This window comes from Myxine glutinosa, chromosome 1 (assembly GCF_964187855.1).
Source record: "Myxine glutinosa chromosome 1, kmMyxGlut1.1, whole genome shotgun sequence".
Lineage (NCBI taxonomy): Eukaryota > Metazoa > Chordata > Myxini > Myxiniformes > Myxinidae > Myxine > Myxine glutinosa.
Window position 1 is genome coordinate 114,343,277 of NC_136261.1, and position 22,206 is coordinate 114,365,482.

Sequence of the window (22,206 nt, forward strand, 5' to 3'; positions counted from 1 at the left end):
GAGGGATCAAAAACTGGATGCAATGAGTGAGCAAATAAGTAAATTTGGGGAGCAAATGGGCGGCCAAATTGGTGGATTAAGAAATGATTTGGGTAACCAAAACCGGGGAAGTAAATGAGGGGTTGGCGAGGGACAAGGCCACGTATGAGGTAAGGGAGGCTGAGAGGGAGGTTAACCGCAGGTTGAGCGAAGGGGTTGCGGGGGTGCACGACGAGGTAACGCGGATTGAGAAGCGTGGGTTGAGCGAGGCGGAGCAAAGCGCGGGTAAAAAGACGGGTATAGAGATCGCGACCCGGGGTTTGGAGAAGCCGGCGACCGCTTAGGTAGAAGAGGGAATTTTAATAAAGCCAGCGGTCGTCGAGGTGAACAAAGAAATAATGGGTATAGTTGAAATTGAAAAGACGACGGAGGTAGCCCGGAAATTGAAGGAAGTGATGGATACTGTACAAAGTCTAAGTTCACATCCTGATGCCGTACTCGCTAATCCTTATAAAGATTTGCAGGTGTCGGAGCGAGGAGGAAGAAGAATCCCCCAGGTGAGAAGGGCTGTGTATGGTGCTAAGAGGTTTTTCAGCAAAGTGTTTGGCGCGAAAAGAATTGTCGCGCGATTGGGGTCGATATGGCACCCGGGCGTTTGTGAGAGGTCCGTGGTGCGTGGTGTACGAAAAACTGGCACTCGTGTGAGGAAAAAGTGTGCATCGGCGAGTGAGTGTGTTATAAAGTGTGGGAGTAAAACCGAGTGTGAGCTGGAATGCACGTCGGAGTGTACGGAGTGTGACACAGAGAGTGAGAGTGATACAGAGTGTACGTGCGAGGGTGAGAGTGACCCGGAGAGGGAGTTGGTGGTGGAGCGGGTGCGAGAATGCACACCTGGAATGGTCGAGCGTGTGCGAGAACGCACACCTGAGTTGGTTGTGGCGCGGGTGCGGGAGAGCCCATTGAAGCGCGTGAGTGGGTGGATGCAAGAGTGCACCCCCATGAGTGGTACGGAGTACGTACCGGGAGAAGGTGCGCGAGAGGTGTGGTGTGTAACAGGGAGTACGGTGGTGGAATTGACGAAGTGCATAGGATGTATGATCAACAAACGGAACGAGTGGTGTGAGCATGTCCGGGATGCATCGACGTTGACCGGGGCAGCTTTTAGAGCGACGGATAGCCGACGCGAGCACTCGGTGCGCGGTGTGCTTTGTTGGATGCGAGGCTTGGCACGGATCGGTGCTGCGTCGCTTCTCTTCGAAGCGTCGTGCACGATCCAGGCCTGGCCCAGCCCCGCACGGTCGAGTCCGGGCTTCGCCGGGCAAGGTGACCGGTCCGGTTCAACGGCAGGTAGGAGGGACCGGAGCGGTGCCCCCTTGTGGTTGCGGCGTTCCGGCCGGGCGAGATTGAGCTATCGGGCCGGAAACCGCAAGGCTCCGCGCCGCGATGGGCTGTGGAAACTCGGCCCGAGCATGCCTCCTCCCCAGAATCGTGAATGCCGGACGGACCCCACCTGCAGGTAAACGAACCACCCACGTTCATTGCTCGGCTTGGCGAAACCGAGCTTTGCGAATGTAAAGACGCACCGAGGCTCCAGTTAATGGACATTTGGTAGGGATAGGGAATTGGTGATTGGAAAAATTTGATGGGTAAGATGATTGGAAAATATGATTGGCAGGTGATTGGCAAATTTTGGATTGGCAAGAATCGGAATTTGATGGGCAAAATTGATAATGGAAGATGCCGGAGGTGGAGGGATGGCAAATCCACCATCCCTCGCATCCCGGGGCACATGAGCACTAGTTATGGGGTTTGGCACTGTAAGCTCGCCGAGGGAGGGTTTGGATAATGTATAGGAATCTAGAGAAATGACCGAAGGTGACAGGAGAGTTAAGTAGCGACATGATACCTGTAGTAGGGGACGTATAATAGATTAGATGGATTATAACGACGATGGAGCGCAATAGTATAAGGGGCGACTGGGAAGCGCGAGTTTCAGAAGGGAGTAGTCAGCTTAGATGATGCAGTGTGTTTGTGGTTTATTGGATAAGGAATTGGTATGCAAGTTTTTGCTGGTGAGCATATTGAGCAAATGAGGCAATGCTCGTGAATGGTGCCGTGTGTGTGTAGAAGAGTATTGAGCAGAGTATTGTGAGTGTGGGTGAGTGCATTGTATTGAATGAAGAAGCCTGGGAGGAAGGAGGGTGCAGGTGGCACCAGGTGTGATTGCACAGGTGTGCAAGTGAACAGGTGTATGGAGAATGGTTGTGTGTTGTATGGAAAATGATTGAATGACATAACTAGTATGACATGGAGTATGGAATGGATGGTGTAGAGTGAGTATGGTGGAAAATGTGGAGTGGAGTGGTTGGTGCGAAGGGAGTGTATGGGGAGGATGGACCCCATCACGAATACCCGGGGAGGGTAGTTTAAGAGTTAGGTAGAGGGTATAGGTAAATTGTGGTTGGATATTGGCATCTGTGCTGTGTGTGGAAGAATGGTGTTTGGATGGGTGCATTAGTGACGTGGAAATGGCTGGGCGTGTGGGCTTAATTGGTACGTATGGTTATTCGGGCACTCCGCCACTGGTAGTTTGTCGGCCAGGTGAGGCCGCAGGTAGGCTCTGGGAGCCAGTCAGAGTAGTGTTCAGCAGGGCCCGAGGATCCAGGAGAAGGACCCGGGTAGCCCAATGCCAGAGAGGGCATCAGAGGGGTGAGAGAGCCAGGAGGGGCCTTCCCCGATTTAGGGTAGTGGTAAGGAGCATGGTAAGCTCGGGTGGCGACTTCAGTGGCGGAGGTGTGCAGGTAGGTAGACCTGCTGGTAGAGCCACACGACCCAGCTCCGAAATTGTGTGAAGGCACAGTAGTGAAAACTTGGGGGAGTGAGACCCCAAATTGATGGGCACCACAGTTTGGTCAATGGGAGTTTGGTTCTTAAAACTGCATAGAGTGTAAGATGGCCAATGGATTGGCGGGGAAAGACCCCGGGTAGTGTAAAGTGTGTTAATGTCATTTAGGAAGTAGTTAGGATTGAAATCTCCTCGCACCATCTACATCCACTCACCTGAGGTGACAAAACTCCACACCGTGCCATGGTTTGTTGTTTTATTTTTGTGCAGATGTTTTGGAAATGTGAGACGCATCATGATGTGGGTGTGACATTGTACTGGTTGTTCCATCTCTTCCTCCTTAAGAGGGATTGATGAGAAATTTGAATTTATGGCAAATTTGGTAAGAGGGATTGATGACGAATTGGTGACGGCAAATTTGGTTAGAGGGATTGGTACGAATTTGAATTAGGGGAGAGATGGGGAAGACGTGACGCTAGAGACGAATTGTAAATTGTTGTAAATATGGGTAAGGGCAAGGGTGGAGTAGGTGACAGGGGGGGGGGGGGGGGTGACGTACGGTAGGGACGAGCTTTCTCACTTCGCTCTCCGTGCGCACCTCGTTCTGCATTGCCTTGATTGATGTGTACCCTTGCGCCCTTGCCCTCGCTAACGCGGCCATCTCTGTCTTCCTTCCCCGACCCATGGATCGTGCTCTCTGGGCAATGAGGGGGAGCATGCGGGAGGCCGCGTCTGTGTGCCCGGATCCCCGCAACCAGCTGCTTGCATCGATGCACCACTTATGGACCACGTTGTTGTGGCCGAGCACCACCATATGGACCACAGTACTGTGGCCGAGCACCACTGATGGACCCCACGTGTTGGGGCCTAGCCCCTCTGCTGGGACCGGCCACGATGGCCCAAGGGAGATCTTGCTTGCGGACCTCGGTGAGGTGGCACCAAGCCCACGGGTGAACCACCCATTGTCGGCCCCTGCTGGCCATAATTAAAAAGTGGACACTTTGGTGCCCTTGTTGTGGTGCTGTGTTTTTGTTTTTTTTATACCACCAAATAGGCCGCAAGCAAAGAACAACATGAAGAAAGACAACATCAGGAAGAACGACGGACCAGCAGAGCAGAACGAGAAGAAGACCACCAACAGTTGTGTTTTATTATTATTGTGTAATGTCGCACTGAATGGTGCGTGACTGTGCTTTGGTGTTTTGGTGCTCTTTATTGGTGCTGGTGCGTCGATGCAGTGCATGCTGTCTCCTCCCTCCCACAGGATTTTCTTTTTGTGTCTCCTGAAAAAGAAAATCACAGGTCCTGGGTTGAGTTTTGTAAAATACCAAATAATGTCTTGTAAATAATGCTCCCCACCGTACATGTATAGTTTGGAAACCATTCCGCAATTTGGTTATCCTGTGGGTGTGAATCTGTTAGGTAGGGTGCAACGCAACAGGGGGACATATTTATTTGTGTTTTAAAATTGTCGCACTCAGGGTCAGATTAATAGTAGAGGGTGTTACACCTGCGTGTCACATTAAGTTAAAGTTTTATCGGCCCGAGACGTGCCGTGAGGAATGAGGTGCTGTGTTGCGGTTTTTTAGAACCTTCACTTTATCAAATTTAGTATTAAAATCCCTAATAACTCCCTGTGTACATTTCCCCTTAATTGGCTGTTAATTGTTTGCACCTTAGTTAGTCCATCGCATCACATAGCAAATAATAGGCTTCCCTCAATAGTTATCTCATTATTATATGTCAGTATAAGGCTCTGTTTTTCCACTAGTTCATTGCGTTGCACCAAATCAAATAAGATAGATCCCCTTTCAATTGTCCAAAACCTCCATTGCCAACCGCATTGCTCCCTTTCCAACTGAATTGCTCCATTTCCAATTGCATGCCTCCATTTCCAACTGAATTGCTCCATTTCCAACTGCATGCCTCCATTTCCAACTGAATTGCTCCATTTCCAACTGCATTGCCCCATTACCAACTGCATTCGCCGCCATGCCATGTGCTCTAACTCGGGGAAGAAGGGCGTGGCCCCACCTTGTCATCAGGAGGAGGAGTGAGCCAGCCCCGATCAACCAACCGAGAAGGAGTGGGTTTGGCTTGAGAGGGCGGAGAAATAAACATCGAGGAGGTTCAAGAAGATTCTAAGGTGGGGCCTATAAAACCTAGTGCGGGAAACCCCCACCTCAGTTCTGTGGAGGGAGGTGCTTGAGACGAGTGAGAGTCCGCAGGGAGAGAAACCGTACAAGAGTCCCGTGGGTGTCGACGGAGTTTCACAGACGCAGGAGGCGGAGAACGCTGCCGGTGAAGCCGAATACGTGGAGCTGCCGGCTGAAGCTTCCGGCTGTTTGCCGGGTTTTTTGCCTCGACCCCAGAGCGTGGACCGCGAGCTGAAGCCGGACCTAGACGCTACCATCTGCCTGGACTCTTCTCTCCCTTCCCATACCATCCCTGCCATTCAATCCATTCGTGTACGTGAGTTTGTCTTGTTTATCTTGTCTGGGGTTTTAAGTAAGTTTGTATAAGTATAAGTTGCTCTGTGTCCATCTTTCCCTGCAAATTACTTTTATTCCATTTCTTTTCTTTCTTCTTTGGTTGTATAGTAATAATAAATATTTGTTCTTCCTTACTTTGGCTTCTTCTTCCTCGTCCGATCGTCCTTGTCTTTTCCATCATTGAACACCTATGGCACGATTTCGACAACGTCAGGATCGGGTTAGTCTTTGCTAAACGGCGTGGATTCCAGATTGCTACACCGCTCGGCAAATACCATCGTATCCGGGGTTCGGGCGGAGCTATCCACCGGCTTCGTGGAGAGATTGGCGGAGGTGTACGGGACTCCCTTGACCAATCACCTCGGCCAATCTCACCCCACGAAGAAGCGGGATAGTTCCAGGACTCGGACGGCCAGCTTAAAAGACGAGGGGATTAAACCCCCCCCCCCCCTCGGTAAGGGGAGTGCCGAAACCGAAGTCCATAACAGTATATATATATATATATACATGCCAGGCTATCTATGCAGTGCCAATAGAAAGTCTACACCCCCTTTCAAAATTTTCACCTTTTGTTGCCTTATACCCTGGAATTAAATTGCATTAATCATACTTTTCCCACCGTTATTTACACATCGTTACCCACAACTTCTATGTATAAATAAAATTCTATAAATTTCAGAAAATTAATTCATAATACAAAACAAGCTTATTTTGGTTGGATAAGTGTCCACCTCCCTGAGTTAATACTTGGAAGCACCTTTGACAGCAATTACAGCTGTGAGTCTTTTGGAATAGGTCTCTACCAACATTGCACACCATGATTGGGCAATATTTGCCCATTCTTCTGTACAAAACTGTTCAAGCTCAGTCAAGTTGCGTGGGGAGCGTTGATGGACAGCAATCCTCAAGTCATGCCACAGAATTTCAATTGGATTTAGGTTGGGGCTCTGACTGGGCCACTCAAAGTCATTTATCTTTTTGTTCCTTAGCCACTCCGGTGTAGCTTTGGCTGTGAGCTTCGGGTCATTGTTATGCTGAAAGATGAACTTCCGTCCCAATTTCAGCTTTCTTGCAGAAGACAGCAGGTTTTCCTCTAGGATTTTTCTGTATTTTGTTCCATCCATTTTCCATTCTATCCTGACAAGTGCCCCAGTCCATACTGATGAAAAACATCCCCATAAAATGATGCTGCCACCACCATGCTTCACAGTAGGGATGGTGTTCTTTGAGTGAAGTGCTGTGTTGGGTTTGTGCCAAACGTAACGTTTTGCATTTAGGCCAAAAAGTTCCATCTTGATTTCGCCAGACCACATAACGTTTTGCCACATAGTTTCAGAATCTCCAGAGTGGTTTTTCCATACCTCAAATGGGACTCAAGGTGGGCTGTTTTGAATAATGGCTTCCTTTTCGCCACCCTACAGTACAGACCAGACTTGTGGAGTGTTTGGGATATTGTTGTCACATGCACACAGTGACCAGTCTTTGCCATAAAGGCCTGTAGCTCTTTCAAAGATGCCATTGGCCCCTTGGTGGCCTCTATGATCAGTGTCCTCTTTGCTTGGTCATCCAGTTTGGAGGGACAGCCTGATCTAGGCAGGGTCTTAGTGGTACCATACACCTTCCATTTCTTATTATTTGGCTTGACTGTGCTCCAAGGGATATTCAAGGGCATTGAAATATTTTATACCCATCCCTTGATCTGTTGATCTGTGCCTTTCCGTAACTTTATTCCGGAGGTCTTTTGAAAGTTCCTTAGTGCTCATGGTTGAGTCTTTGCTGTGAAATGCACTACCCAGCAGAGGAAACCTCCAGGAACAGCGATTTTATTCTGAAATAATCGCTGCAATTAAACACAGGTGGAGGCCAATTAACTTGGTGTGTAATTTTGAAGGTGATTGGTTACACCTGAGTTCATTTACAATTGCTATTATAAGTGGGGTGGACACTTTTCCAACCACGATAATCTAGTTTTGTATTTTTAACGAATTGTTTGAAATTTGTAGAATTTATTTTTCACTTGGAAGTTGTGGGTCACGATGTGTATATATCGGTGGAAACGTCTGATTTAATGCATTTTAATTCCAGCCTATAAGGCAACAAAAGGTGAAAATTTTGAAAGGGGTGTAGACTTTTTTTAGGCACTGTATATAAAGGTCAATTTGTGTCTGTGCCACAATCTCCACCCATTCTACAGGCCATGTCCCTCCCCCCCCCCCCCCCCCTCTTCCCCTGCATGACAAGCACCCACTGCCAATGTACATTGCCAATATAGAAACCCATTGCCAATATGGAAATATATATATCACTATGCAAAATTGAAAATCTCAATCATTCCGTGAAGCCATCCAACAGTCCATGAAACCATGTGACTATTAATTACATACTGTTTAATTACTACAAAGACCCCAAAGACTTCTAAGAACCCATTGACCCTTAAACATCCAAAATACCCCAATATCCTGAGGACACCAAAGACCCAGAGCACCCAAAAGACCCTGAGGACCCCAAAAGATCCCGATGATGCAAAATACCCAGAAGACCCCTAAGGATCTTTAATACCTCGAAGACCCCAAGACCCTTCTGACACTTTAGACACCTTCAGACCATTTATATCCTTTGGACCTTTCCACCCCTTAAGTCCCTTTATAACCCTTAAACCTTAACACATAGTCCTTGAGCCAGACCAAAAGTAATGCTCCGGCGGGGGGAGTAATTCTCATTATGATTTTCCATTAGACCAATGTCTCAAGTGTCAGAAAAGGTGTGATGGACATCTGAGAACGGTAGCTTAGTGCCCGGATGGACGCCATCTTTGAAACCACCCAGCTCGAAAATGCCCATTTGGTGGGGTACATTGTTGCACGTGTATCTGGACTTCTATACTAGCTATCGATGTGCGGTTGACGACTAAATATACGTCCGATGTGTACCGTCTAAATAAAAAATAATATGAAGCATTTTGTTTTAGATTAATTATTATAAAAATCAATTATCGAAAAAAAATCATATATTTTTCAATATTTTATTATTAGACTTGTACTTTTTTTAGTGAAACAACACTGGTATGATTTTCCAAATTATGCATTGTGCTACACCGTTTATCTGTCTATAAAAATAACTCAAAAACTAAAACATATCATCCACCACGAGTTTACAACAAATAAATGTAAAGAGGCATAAAATGACTTAGGCCGCCGCTGGCATTATCTATTCTGACGATAACGCAAGTTAGGAATGTCGTACGGAGAGGATTTTAACACCATACGATATCTAATAAGCAGGCGGAAATTGTTACATAGGAAATCTGCACTTTGGTGGCCATCTTGGATTTCAAAATGGCCGCCAATTATATTAATTATTCATTACTAGAGTTTGGAAAGACGTATGGAGCTGATTTTAACACCATACGATGTATATTCCTAATAAGCAAGCGGAGGTATCATTGAACATGTCATGTTTTAGTCAAATAACACCGGTATGATCTTCCAAATTATACATTTTGCTAAACCGTTTATCTGTCTATAAAGATTTTCAGGCAATTTGGCCTGCATTATAATAGAGAACAACATATGCTATACAATATACAGTGCACACAAAGTTAATCATCAGAGTCGCCATCAGAGTCATTGGCATCCTGAGCCACGATAGCATCATCCTGCACCATGTTGGAGCATCCCTGCAGCTTACACACAACAGTGCACTTCAACCCATTCAGTATGCAGGAGCAATCTGACGGTCGACACGTCCTTCTGCATGTGCATGAGATGAGATTCAAGACGACATCTGGAGCTGGTAGACCCGCCATCCATCGGATTGTGAGCGAACCGCCATCATCGAGTTCCCAACCATGTCCTGCTGATGGTGTTGGGACGTCTGGTAGGTTTTCAAGGCTGCGTCGCCAGATAGCCGCCTGATAGTTGGCCCTAAGCGTATGCTGCATCAAGGAGTCTTCACAAGGCGGCAATTGTCCAGATTCGATCTGGCCCTTCTTTGCACAGAACATGTGATAACGGAGCGAATTAACACCGACGATCTTCGTGTTCTTGGCGTACAGCTGACACGTGAAGGCCTGAATGCTATTGAAGACGTCTGTTGGTACATTCCACGAAGATCCCAGATCTGTGAATGCTTGAAGATACAGCTCATTCGCTTGCACAAGCTTCAAAGCCTTTATCTTTCCTTGGCTAGCCAGAGCACTCACAGTGTCACACCCGCTCCATGCATGAAGCCCTGGCAATGCACTGCAAACTCCAGACCCCAATACCGCAGCCAACTTTCCAACGTCGATCATTCTGACTCGAACCTTTGTTCCTCGTCTGATGAAGAGCTGACTATCGATGGTTCTGCTGAGATGAAGACTGATGATCAGAACGTCGGTGTCATCTGCCACTAAGATGATCGTCTTGTAGTGGGTAGCGGCGTGCTTTGCGTGGAGAAACATACGCATGTCTGCTTCCTCGTGGCTACATTCGAGTGCTTGCACCAACTTCCACCTATCGCGGGTCAGTACCAGACATTTTTCACCACAGGTGACATACAGTGTTCTGTTGCCTAGCTTTTCGCGATTTGTTTCATGTTTCCACGACTCCGCCAGAAACACAACCAGTTTCTCCTTTGTCTGGCTGCAAGCAAGGAGACGCCGCCAGTTCATCATCGAGAGCAGCAGCGAGAGTCTCGTGGCAAACATCCTCCTTGATGCTGCGAATTTTGAGGTCAGTGCTTCGAATCTGGGGTTCCTTGTCAGGATGATTGCTTTCTATCCACACCTGGAAGCCCTTCCAAATGATGCGCATTAGTGCCTCGTACATCAACTTGTGGAGTCGCACAGCACGGTTGTATTGCTTGCCTTCCAGAACCCTGTTGATGGAACCTTCAGCGATTACTCCTGACTCAACAGCTACATCCCGAAGGCCTGCATCTCCAAACATTTTCCCAATGCTCGACATGAAGTTACAGATGGTATGGAAGTTCCCCATCATGAGCACGATTCTTCCATATCGATCGACATCTTTCCATGCTATTTCGGTCGCCTTAGCAAATAGTGCCTGGTCTAGCACCACCGGTATACGCTCAAGCTGAAGTGATGACATGATGTTCAGAGCTTCTCTGAGGATTTCTTGCACTGTTGCCATATCTGTGGCAGGCGCGTTTATAGTCGGCAGGTAGCCAACTACATCTTCCGTCACCTGAACACGATCTCTAGTCATGATGTTGAAACCAGTCCACGAACTGATTGTCTGGTCGCATGGTTCCAGCATGCGAGTCATAATCCATACGTGATTTCGGCGCTGCGCAAGGGATGTTGCGCCTGCAAGAGTGTCAGAAAGATCTGCAGGCTTGATTGCAGGTGGGCCCTCTCGTTTCCCACCGCTGTATATTGGAACTAAATCGCTGGATGACGGGATAGATCGCTTCTTATCTGCTTTGGATACTGCCGATGGAGGTTGGGGCGGCAAACACGACTGCGACTTCGGTTGGACGATGATACCGTTGACGCGATGCGATGTTCCGCCACCACTCAGCGATTCCTCTAGCCTGTCGATGTTATCGAATGCTAATACAGTCGGGACCGAAGGGTGCACATGTGACGGAAGTGGTACTGTATCTTTCTCCACACTTGCTAATTTGTCTATGCATAGCGCTGTCTCGATTTCTTCCAGAACTGTGTACGAACATCCGTGCCCGAGTCGATTCAATATTCTGATGACCTCTGTATTACCGGTGAGCGTTTTCATGACCCACGGAAGTAGGACATGCTTCGATGTTCTGATGGTACCCCGGTGTACAGCATTGATGATATCTTGAGCCATCGACCATACCAGTGTGTCGGCACGCGCAGAGCTACCCCCACTCCCGCAAATCAAAGTATGCAGAAATACACGAAGAGAATCTGGTATCTTCACGTAATCTGAAGTGAGTTCTGCTGGCTGAGGCGGCCAACGTTCATTGTAATGAGCATCTTTGATCTGGTGTCGCAGTGAAGTAGCTGCACGCACAATGTTACTTTCACCGTCCGTTCGTTCAAATGCTTTCACTTCTGCTTTCAGGTTTACGCACTCTGCAGCAATCTCTCGCTTTGTCAGATTATCGGGCATCAAGTATACACGGTGTTTCACATTGAAGAAGATGAGCGATTCTCCAAACTCTCTTTGTAATGTGCGCTGCAGATTCTTCTTGATGGAGTCACGAACATCAACTGAAAATGTATCTGAAGACAGGATATCTGTTGCAACATCAACTATTGGAACAATCCTCGGGTTCAAGAACAAGTCAGTGCGAATGAAATTGAATATACATCGTATCATTTCTTTTTTCTCGATATTATCTTCAATGTCAGTTTCTACTTGAGGTTTTTGGGGCCGTGTGTAGTTTCTATAGCAGGAGAAGTGGTAGTGAGCCTCAGCTGCAACCATATCTCGTGTAGTCAATGCCAAAACTCTCTCATCATTGCGAGCTGTCGCAGCATCTCTTATTGTCTTATCTGCTCGAAGTTCAACAGCCAAGACAACTGTTTCACGGGTACGACTGCCTTTTATGAATTTTGAAGCACGCTGGCAAAAAATGCATTTATCATCGTAGACCGTTGAAGTTGATCCTGTCTCTTCCCGTGATGATCGCCGTCGCACCGCATCGCCAGTATCAACTGAAGAACTTCTAGCTGCATTGGTCAAAGTAGCTAGGTGGTTTTTGTGAGTGAAGTCTGATCTACAAGCCCTATGGTATAATATTGGAATATTAGGAAGTTCAACTGCGCCTTCTTGGACTAGCTTTAGAATTGGATAAAAGTTTCTAACTGCGGCTGCGTCACACAATGTCTTCCAAGAACTGTTGCCCGCTGCCTTGCTTAGTTCAGAGAGTGGCGACTTCTTGCTGCACAGGATGCACGTTCCGGACTCAGGTTCAATCTTCGCCCGTTTCGCCTCGACACCGGCCATCTCAGCTGAAAGAACAAAAAGACTGACGTTAGATTACTCCGATATCCGAAAAGCTCGCCAGCTTACATAGACATACTCATCCAAGTCAGTGAACATGTTAGATGGCGCCACAATACAACTCTATAATAGAGTTGTATGTGGCGCCATCTAACATGTTCACTTTTAGTTCTTAAGCCACCCACCCCCCCCCCCCCCTCAGAAATTAATCAGGTCACCGCAACAAATCTCAGACTGAGATATAGAATATAGATATAGAATAGACTGACGTCACTTTCGGCACTGGGTTCTGTGGGTTGATTATCGGCGGGAAATTCCAACTGACATAGTTTCGGTTTGTGGAAAGTGCATGCCTTTTCATATATTTTTTGTGTACACTCGTGGTGGATGATATGTTTTAGTTTTTGAGTTATTTTTATAGACAGATAAACGGTGTAGCACAATGCATAATTTGGAAAATCATACCAGTGTTGTTTCACTAAAAAAAGTACAAGTCTAATAATAAAATATTGAAAAATATATGATTTTTTTTCGATAATTGATTTTTATAATAATTAATCTAAAACAAAATGCTTCATATTATTTTTTATTTAGACGGTACACATCGGACGTATATTTAGTCGTCAACCGCACATCGATAGCTAGTATAGAAGTCCAGATACACGTGCAACAATGTACCCCACCAAATGGGCATTTTCGAGCTGGGTGGTTTCAAAGATGGCGTCCATCCGGGCACTAAGCTACCGTTCTCAGATGTCCATCACACCTTTTCTGACACTTGAGACATTGGTCTAATGGAAAATCATAATGAGAATTACTCCCCCCGCCGGAGCATTCACTTCAAAATATGGCCGGTTGGCTCAAGGACTAACAATTTAGATCCCTTCAGACTGATTAGACAGCTTGAACCCTTGATAATTTTGAGCTTTAGACCACTTGGACCTTTTTATACCCTTTTTACGTGCTTGAGAGATTCGACATTTTCGACCCCTTAGACACCAACTACAATTGGAACATACCATTTAGTTTAGACCTTTAGACCATATAGATTCTAGAACCCTTTAACCTCTTCTTGCAAAATACAGATTCCACTCTTTTCAGCAAATGATGCTAAACTCGACATACAAAGGGGGTGGGGATTCCGCTAATATACAACAAAAGTGAAATTATATATTTAGCCTCACCATAGGAGAGAGTATTGCATTTGGGTACGTTTGCATGTTTGATTGTCTGCCTGTTTGTCCACATAGACTTAGTATGCTTTTCTCTGCAACCGTTGGTCCGATTGACAGGAAATTTTCACCATAGCTGCACCCTCTCCTGTAGAATTTATTAATGATAATTATGATGGCATAGGTCACGTGATAGGGTGCCATCTTTGAAAAAACGAAAAACTTTGCCCCTCTATATCTCCGAAAGCGCTGCATATAAAAAATTGAGACATGACTCATTGTAAAGAAATCTCTATGGGGAATACAATATGTTAATGACAATGTCATAGGTCTCTACATTATGATGTCATAATTCGACAAGTACAAAATTTCATCCGATCAGGATGAAATTTCGAGAGCGTCATCTTGCGATCAATTGGTGGAGACAAAAAATAATAATGACGTCATCAGTCTGTGGTTCAGCCGCCATATATATATTTTTTTACCACAAAAGCCTTAAAAACCAGCAAAAACCCTTTTTCGGCTGAACAGATTGAGGTGAAACATTACATGCATAATCGCATACCCATGATGAATAAAACGTTCCACAAACATGACGTCATAAGTCACATGGTTTGGCAGATATGATTTTTTGAAGAATAAACCTTTAAAAAGCCACTCTTCCAGAACGGTTGAGCAGATACAATGGAAACTTCACACATATGTTCCCCATGCCTCAGGGATATCATGGTGTCCTTGAATAATTCACAAGTCACATGGTTTGGTGGCCATATTGGATTGAACGAGAATCTTTAAAATATTCTATCTATTGAACCACTTCATTGATCGATGTGAAACTTCAACGTAATGTAGTCGTCTTAAAGCGGAATACATGTTTCAAATTTCAACATGATTGGTCTTACGGTCTGCCAGCCAGAAGTTGTTATTGTTTGAAGAAGAAGAAACTACTATTTTTTCTTCTCCAGCCATGAGTCTTCAATATACCTATTAATTATGTACTGTTTGAAGTCAGTGGCATCCTGTCTATTAATTGCGTACCAATGGGTTTAAGTGGTTTAAGCATTCGAGCAAGCACTCAATTCAAAACAAGATCACCAAGTGGTTTAAACATTCGAGCAAGCACTCAATTCAAAACTATTAATGAACCTCTGGCTTGGCAAGCGCTAGCTAGCTGCTTGGTAAATGAGCACACCCCGGGCTTCCTCACTTTCAGTTTCGTTTTGAACAGAAGGAGCGAGTTTCAAAAGTTCACGACGGAAAACGCCATGTTAGCACCAGGAAGGGTCATGTTTTTAACTCAACACTTATGGGGTACCTAGAGTACAGTAGATCTTCGCTAAGTTCTGTCACTAAACCTTACCTTGAAGGAGCTGCGCTCCAACGCGAGTCGAAAGAATTGACGCGACCAAAGACGGAATTCGTCCGAGTTGCTTTATTGAAACAAAACAGCTCAGGTATTCTCACAAGCCCGTTTATCGGGCAGCAATATATATACACATTTATGCCGGGGCGTTTGCCCGGGAAAACCGAGACCGGGCATGCCCGGGTGTCAAGGGCGAGCCCTGGAAAGGCGAGTCTGGACATGCCCGGGCGTCCTGGACGCGGCCTGGCAAGTCGAAGCTGGGCGTGCCCGAGCGCTCTGGGCGAGCCCTGGAAAGGCGAGAGCGGGCATGCCCGGACGCTCTGGGCGAGCCCTGGAAAGGCGAGTCTGGACATGCCCGGGCGTCCTGGACGCGGCCTGGCAAGTCGAGGCTGGGCGTGCCCGGGCGCTCTGGGCAAGCCCTGGAAAGGCGAGAGCGGGCATGCCCGGGAAAGACGAGACCGGGCGTGCCCGGGAGGTTCAGGCGTGCCCGGGAACAGCGAGTCTGGGCATGCCCAGGAGAGGCGCGTCTGGGCCCGTCCGGACGAGCCCGGCATGGCTATCGCGCCCTGGCCGCGTCCTGGCAGGTGCAAGGCGATTGTGTACATTCAGCGGGAACCACTACACACGCCCCTCCAGAATCGACCTGCACCGGCAGGGTCAATTTAAGGGGGGTCCGGATGACCCGGCCGAAGCGACCACTGGAGGGTCGTGGGGGGGGAGGGGGGGTCCGATCCGGTGGTGGGTGGTCGAGCGGGGGGAATTGTGGACGGGGTGCGGCCTCGCCGCGGAGGAAGGGCCAACCGTGGTGGTCGGTCGACGTCCATGTGCGCCGGTTTGAGGGGGTCCACAGAGATCCGGTCCGACCGGCCGCCGACGTCGATGACGAAGGACTTGTCGCCCCGTTGCAGGACCCGGAAGGGCCTGTCGTACGGCGGCCGGAGTGGCCCCCGGTGCGCGTCATGACGCACAAAGACATACTCCGCTGTGTGAAGCGCTGGGGGGACGTACGACTGGGGGCCACCGTGGCGGGACGTTGGCACGGGGGCAAATCGCCGGGCGGCCTCCTGGAGGTCCGAGCGCTGGTGTGCGGCGGACCAGGGACTGGTAGCGTCGGGCACGAACTCGCCCGGGACGCGGAGCGGCTGGCCGTAGACGAGCTCGGCGGCAGACGCCCATCGGGCCTCCTTGGGGGCCGTGCGGAGGCCCAAAAGGACCCACGGCAGCCGGTCGGTCCAACCGTCGTCCTGAAGGCCGGCCATGAGTGCGGCCTTCATGAAGCGGTGAAACCGCTCACACAACCCGTTGGCTTGGGGGTGGTAGGCCGTGGTGCGGTGCAGCGTGACCCCCAACGAGCGGGCGACCGCGCCCCAAAGTTCGGACGTGAACTGTGGGCCGCGGTCGGACGAGATGTCCGCCGGTGCGCCGAAGCACGCGACCCAGGTGGCGATGAACGCCTGCGCCACGTCGGCGGTGCTGGTGGAGGTGAGGGGCACGGCCTCCGGCCACCTGGTGGACCTGTCCACCATGGTGAGCAGGTGGGTGAACCCCCGCGATGGGGGCAGGGGACCCACCAGGTCCACGTGGACGTGGTCGAAATGCCGTGCAGGCACGGTGAAAGGTGCCAGCGGGGCCTGGGTGTGGCGGTGGACCTTGGCCCGCTGGCAGGCCGTGCAGGCATTGGCCCAGTCGCAGACGTTCCGTCGAAGGCCGTGCCAGACGAAACGCGCCGACACCAGCTTCTGAGAAGCTTTCCGGCCCGGGTGAGAAAGGCCGTGGATGGAGGCGAAGATGCGGCGCTGCCAGGAAACGGGCACGATGGGGCGAGGCTGGCCCTGGGAGACGTTGCAGAGCAGGACGGTGCCCGCGAAGGGGATGTCGGCCAGGCGGAGGCCCGTGTCCGCCGCCCGGAGGGCCTGCACCGAGGTGTCGGTGGTCTGGTCGGCCGCCATGAGCGCGAAGTCCACGCCGAGGTGGACCGCGTTCGCGCTGGCCCGACAAAAACAGTCGGCCACGGCGTTGTCTTTGCCGGCGACGTGCCGGATGTCCGTGGTGAATTCCGACACGGCGGAGAGGTGGCGCTGCTGGCGGGCCGACCATGGCTCCATGACTTTGGCCATCGCATAGACCAACGGCTTGTGGTCGACGAAAGCCGTGAACGGGCGGCCCTCCAGGAGGTGTCGGAAATGGCGAACGGCCAGGAATAGACCGAGCAGCTCGCGGTCGAACGTGCTGTATTTTAACTCGTTCGGCTGGAGTTGCCGGCTGAAAAAAGCGAGTGGCTGCCAAACCCCGTCCACCCATTGTTCATGGACGGCGCCCACCGCGTAGTTGGAGGCGTCCGTAGTGAGGGCAATGGGCGCGTTGAGCACCGGGTGAGCCAGCAGCGTTGCGTCGGTGAGGGCCCGTTTTGCGCTCGCTATGGCCGCGTCCATGGCCGCGGACCAAACGATGTCATGCTTGGCCGGCTTGCCCCGGAGGGCCTCGTAAAGGGGCCGCATGAGCTGAGCAGCGCGGGGCACGAATCGGTGATAAAAATTCACCATGCCGAGGAACTCTTGTAGGGCCTTGATGGAACGGGGACGCGGGAACGTGGTGATGGCCTCGACCTTGGTCGGCAGCGGCACAGCCCCGGTCTTGGTGATGCGGTGGCCAAAAAAGTCAACGGTCGTCGTGCCGAAGTGGCATTTGGCTGGGTTGACAATTAAGCCGTGCTCGCTGAGGCGACCGAACAGTGTTCGGAGGTGGAGGAGGTGCTCGGCGCGGGACGTGCTGGTGACGAGGATGTTGTCCAGATAGACGAAAAGAAATGGCAGGTCGCGCAGCATGCCGTCCATTAAGTGCTGGAACGCCTGGGCCGCGTTCTTGAGGCCAAACGGCATCCTCAAAAATTCGAACAGGCCGAACGGCGTGATGACGGCCGTCTTCGGGGCGTCGGCCGCCCGGACAGGTACCTGGTGGTATCCCTGTATCAGGTCAATTTTGGAAAATATGACCCATCCTGCCAAATGGGCGGAAAAGTCCTGGATGTGCGGGATCGGGTACCTGTCGGGGGTGGTAGCATCGTTGAGGCGGCGGTAGTCGCCACACGGGCGCCATCCGCCCCCCGGCTTTGGCACGATGTGCAGTGGTGAGGCCCACGCGCTATTGGAGCGCCGCACGATGCCGAGGTGCTCCAACGCGTCGAACTCGGCCTTTGCCATGGCGAGCTTGCCCGGGTTGAGTCGGCGGGCCCTGGCGTAGACCGGCGGGCCCGTAGTGGGTATGTGGTGCTCGATCCCATGCCGCACTGCGACTGCCGAAAACGTCGGCCGCGTGAGGGCCGGGAATTCCGCCAGCAGGCGAGCGAACTCGTTCGCCGTCGGGAGGGCGCACGCTAGTTCGGTCGGCGTGGAGCTGCTCATCGTGCACGCCAGGGAGCTGAAGGTCTCGGCGTTGACAAGGCGACGTCGTTTGACGTCGACCAGCAGCCCGTGCGCGCAGAGGAAGTCGGCGCCCAGCAAAGCCATGGGGACGCAGGCGGTCACAAAGGTCCACTGAAAGCGCTGGCTGCCGAAGCAGAGGGTGACGTCGCGCGGGCCGAAAGTGCGTATGGCCGAGCCATTAGCAGCGACCAAAGAGGGGCCGCAAACGGCGTCCCGCCTGTCCTGCTCTGAGGCGGGTATGACGCTCAGTTGGGCGCCGGTGTCACAAAGGAAACGCCGCCCGGACGCTTTGTCTCGAATAAAAAGCAAGTTGCCCGAGTGGCCGGCGCTCATGGCTGGGAATGAACGCCAGCCCGGCCGTTTCCCGATTTGCCGAAAGTGCACGGGTGTCGGCACGTCCGAGCCTTGTATCCGAACCTGACGTGGTAATAACACCACGCCTGGTCAGGTGGAGGCCCCGGCCGTCGTGTCGGAAGCGGTCGGCACAGCGTGGCGGCCGCCAGTTGCACCGGCAGTTCGGCCTCCAACCGCGCAGGGCGCTCGGGCGTCGTGGGCATCGCCTCGGACGGCGGCAGGCTCCAGGTAGCCGCGCCGATGTGTTGGCCCGCCGAGGAGATCTTATCGGCTTCCCTGGCGAGGGCGCGGGGATCGGTGATCGACGTGCCAGCCAGGGCGAGGCGTACCGGGTGAGGCAGCTGGCGAAGGAACAGCTCGCGGAACAGAAAATCCGGAGAGTGCTCACCGAGCAACGAGAGCATATAGTCCATGCGCTCGGACGGGCGCGTGTCGCCGAGCTCGGGCAGGTCGAGCAGGCGCCGTGCATGTGCCACCGGTGAGAGGGCGAAAGCGTCGAGGAGGAGCGTCTTCAGCGCGTCATACTTGTCAGCAGCCGGCGGGTGCTCGAGGAGGCAAAGGGCGCGGGCCGCGGTGGCGGAACCGAGCACTGCCACGACGTGGTGGAAGCGGGTGTTGTCCGCGGTGATGCCTCGCAGGGCGAACTGGGAGTCCGCCTGGGCGAACCAAACAGCCGCGTGAGTCTCCCAGAAGGTAGGCAGTTTAAGAGTCACTGCCGTGTCCATGTCGGTAGGTCACCAGTGAAGGAGCTGCGCTCCAACGCGAGTCGAAAGAATTGACGCGACCAAAGACGGAATTCGTCCGAGTTGCTTTATTGAAACAAAACAGCTCAGGTATTCTCACAAGCCCGTTTATCGGGCAGAAATATATATACACATTTATGCCGGGGCGTTTGCCCGGGAAAACCGAGACCGGGCATGCCCGGGTGTCAAGGGCGAGCCCTGGAAAGGCGAGTCTGGACATGCCCGGGCGTCCTGGATGCGGCCTGGCAAGTCGAGGCTGGGCGTGCCCGAGCGCTCTGGGCGAGCCCTGTAAAGGCGAGAGCGGGCATGCCCGGACGCTCTGGGCGAGCCCTGGAAAGGCAAGTCTGGACATGCCCGGGCGTCCTGGACGCTGCCTGGCAAGTCGAGGCTGGGCGTGCCCGGGCGCTCTGGGCGAGCCCTGGAAAGGCGAGAGCGGGCATGCCTGGGAAAGACGAGACCGGGCGTGCCCGGGAGGTTCAGGCGTGCCCGGGAACAGCGAGTCCGGGCATGCCCAGGAGAGGCGCATCTGGGCCCGTCCGGACGAGCCCGGCATGGCGATCGCGCCCTGGCCGCGTCCTGCCAGGTGCAAGGCGATTGTGTACATTCAGCGGGAACCGCTACAACCTCACGCATGCCGGGATTCCTCCAAATTTCTTCATTTAGTGTCATAAAGAGCATTAGCGACTGTTTAAAAAGCTAATCATACGTGTTTGTAGTTCATAATATTCATTACTGTTCATTAATGTTCATTACTTCTGGTAGAGGCAGTTGCTCCCACGAAAACGCCATGATAAGCTATTTATATGCGTTGACTCGCCGGAAAAACCCCCTTGGGGAGGTGGGATATTATTGGTATTAATATTGTTTTGTAATAACATTAATATTATTATTATTATTATTAATAATTTTTTTTGTATACAGAATCGAGGCTCGTGAAAGAGCTAACATTTATCAAACAAACAAATCAAACAAACAAGCAAACACAGTGTATAAAAATGGGAGCGGTAGACAAGATGGGGAGAGAAGGGGAAGCACACAAACACAACATTTGGGAGCAGGGACATCGGGAGATGTGTGGGAGGGAGAGGGCTTGGGGGGAGGCAGGATAGGTATAAAACGCAAGGACACCAAGGACTTCCAGGAAAGAAGTTGGTATTTCAAAAAAGTGGATTTGGGGTGAAATTAGCGGGGGTAGAAAAGATCACGGTTTTGGATGGGGGAAGATAAGAGATAGTGGTGAACAGCTGTTTTAAAGACCTGGAGGGAGGAGTGGGATTGAAGAGAGTGAGGGAGTTTGTTCCAGAGGCAGGAGAAAAGAGGAATGAAGGAGTGAAGGTGAGCAGAGAGTCTTGATTTTGGCAGTTTAACCATAAGAGGGTTGCAGGCAGATCTTGTGCGACCTGTAGGAATATTTGGGGGACAGAGCCCAGAGAGAGCTGGGGGAGCAAGGCCGGAGAGGAGTCGGTAGAAGACGGAAAGACCACCAACCTGCCTGCGGTGAGTGAGTGAAAGGCCCTCGGAGACAGCGTCATCGTGGGAGATTCCAATGATTCTGAACGCTTTGGTTTCAACAGCGTGAAGACGAGCTTGGTGTGAGGCAGAAGCACCAGCCCAGAGGGGAGAGCAGTACTCCATTGAGCTGCAGATGAAAGCCTTGTATGTGGTGAGGAGCTCAGGTGTGCCAAGGAAGGACTTCGCACGACGGAGGATGCCCAGTCGGCGACTGGCTTTGGAGGCCAGCTTGGAAATGTGGTTTTCCCAGGAAAGATCATGGCAGATAGTGAGACCCAAAAGCTTGAGTGACAGAACTTCTTGGAGAGGATTATTCAGAAAGTAGATGGGAGGGTTGTCCAGTCGGTCTTTTCAGAGAGACATCGTAAGAGTGTGAGATTTATGTGAGATTATGTGAGATTATGTGAGATTATGCTATTATCGTTAGTTTTATTATTCGAAGCGGCCCTGGAAAAACGCCACGATAAAGCTAACTTAATATGGATATACACCTCAACACGCAACCCATAGACGGCAATGGCGTGAAACCCTTTTGGGGAGGGGGGCAAATGAATGCGCTACAACCTTCATTATGTAACCCTTGGTCATCCTGTCAAGTTTGGTTGAGATTGGATAAAGGACGGAATGTATTGGCGTCAAAAATTCATCAGACAGACGGACAGACACGAAATGGCGTATTTTAGTATGATGATGATAGATGATTCGATGTTACACTTCTGTGCATTGAAGTGCAAAAACCTCTGAATATAAAGAGCCAATAATAATCCAATAAGATTTTTTAAATCCATGCAATTATCAGAACTCTGGCTTTATACTGTATAATTTGCAATCAGGAATTGACGGTTTTAAAAACCATTTTTCTTGACACTGGTCGCACTGCCAATTTGGAATTAGCAGGTTTACTTGTACCCATGAGGTTCTTTTTAAGTAATATACATTGGTGAAGAATTGTAGAATAACAAACTGTGCAAGTGACCCAAGTGCAAGTTATCTCAAGAGATGACGTGATAATATACGGAAATTGGAGTTTGAAGAGATAACAACACATTGGGAAAAACGACTCAGAACGTCTGCGGTTAATCCGGCATGTCGTTGCAAAATGAAGACTTCAAAAAGAACTATCATCGATAGAATTCAAAACTGGTCTATCTCTTATTGCTCCAGGCTCCTGGGTGCGCAACCAAGCGGGAAGGGGGTCACAGTGAAGTGGTTAACGACTGCACCCCAGGGGTGTGGTCCGCTATCGGTGGTCTTCCTTCCTGGCTTTGTGTATGGCTCAGGAGGGTGAGAGTTGGTGAGCCAGAGCCAGGGTTTGACCCGGTGCTCATCTCTCACCGCTCGCCGGTCTTCCTGTGACGACAGTGTAAAGAGCTGCTTCGGAACAGGGCGTGC

At 50.5% G+C, this 22,206-nt stretch overlaps 1 protein-coding gene across 1 annotated transcript; it reads right to left on the bottom strand.

Moving 5' to 3' along the window:
* Positions 1-8,331: 8,331 nt before the first annotated feature.
* On the bottom strand, positions 8,332-12,303 carry LOC144889748 (uncharacterized). The gene is made up of 2 exons (XM_078770936.1): positions 10,491-12,303; positions 8,332-9,925 (listed from the first exon to the last, which is right to left on the bottom strand). The coding sequence occupies exons 1-2, from the start codon at positions 12,249-12,251 to the stop codon at positions 8,915-8,917; spliced, it is 2,772 nt and encodes a 923-aa protein (XP_078627062.1). The 5' UTR covers positions 12,252-12,303; the 3' UTR covers positions 8,332-8,914.
* Between the last annotated feature and the right edge of the window lie 9,903 nt (positions 12,304-22,206).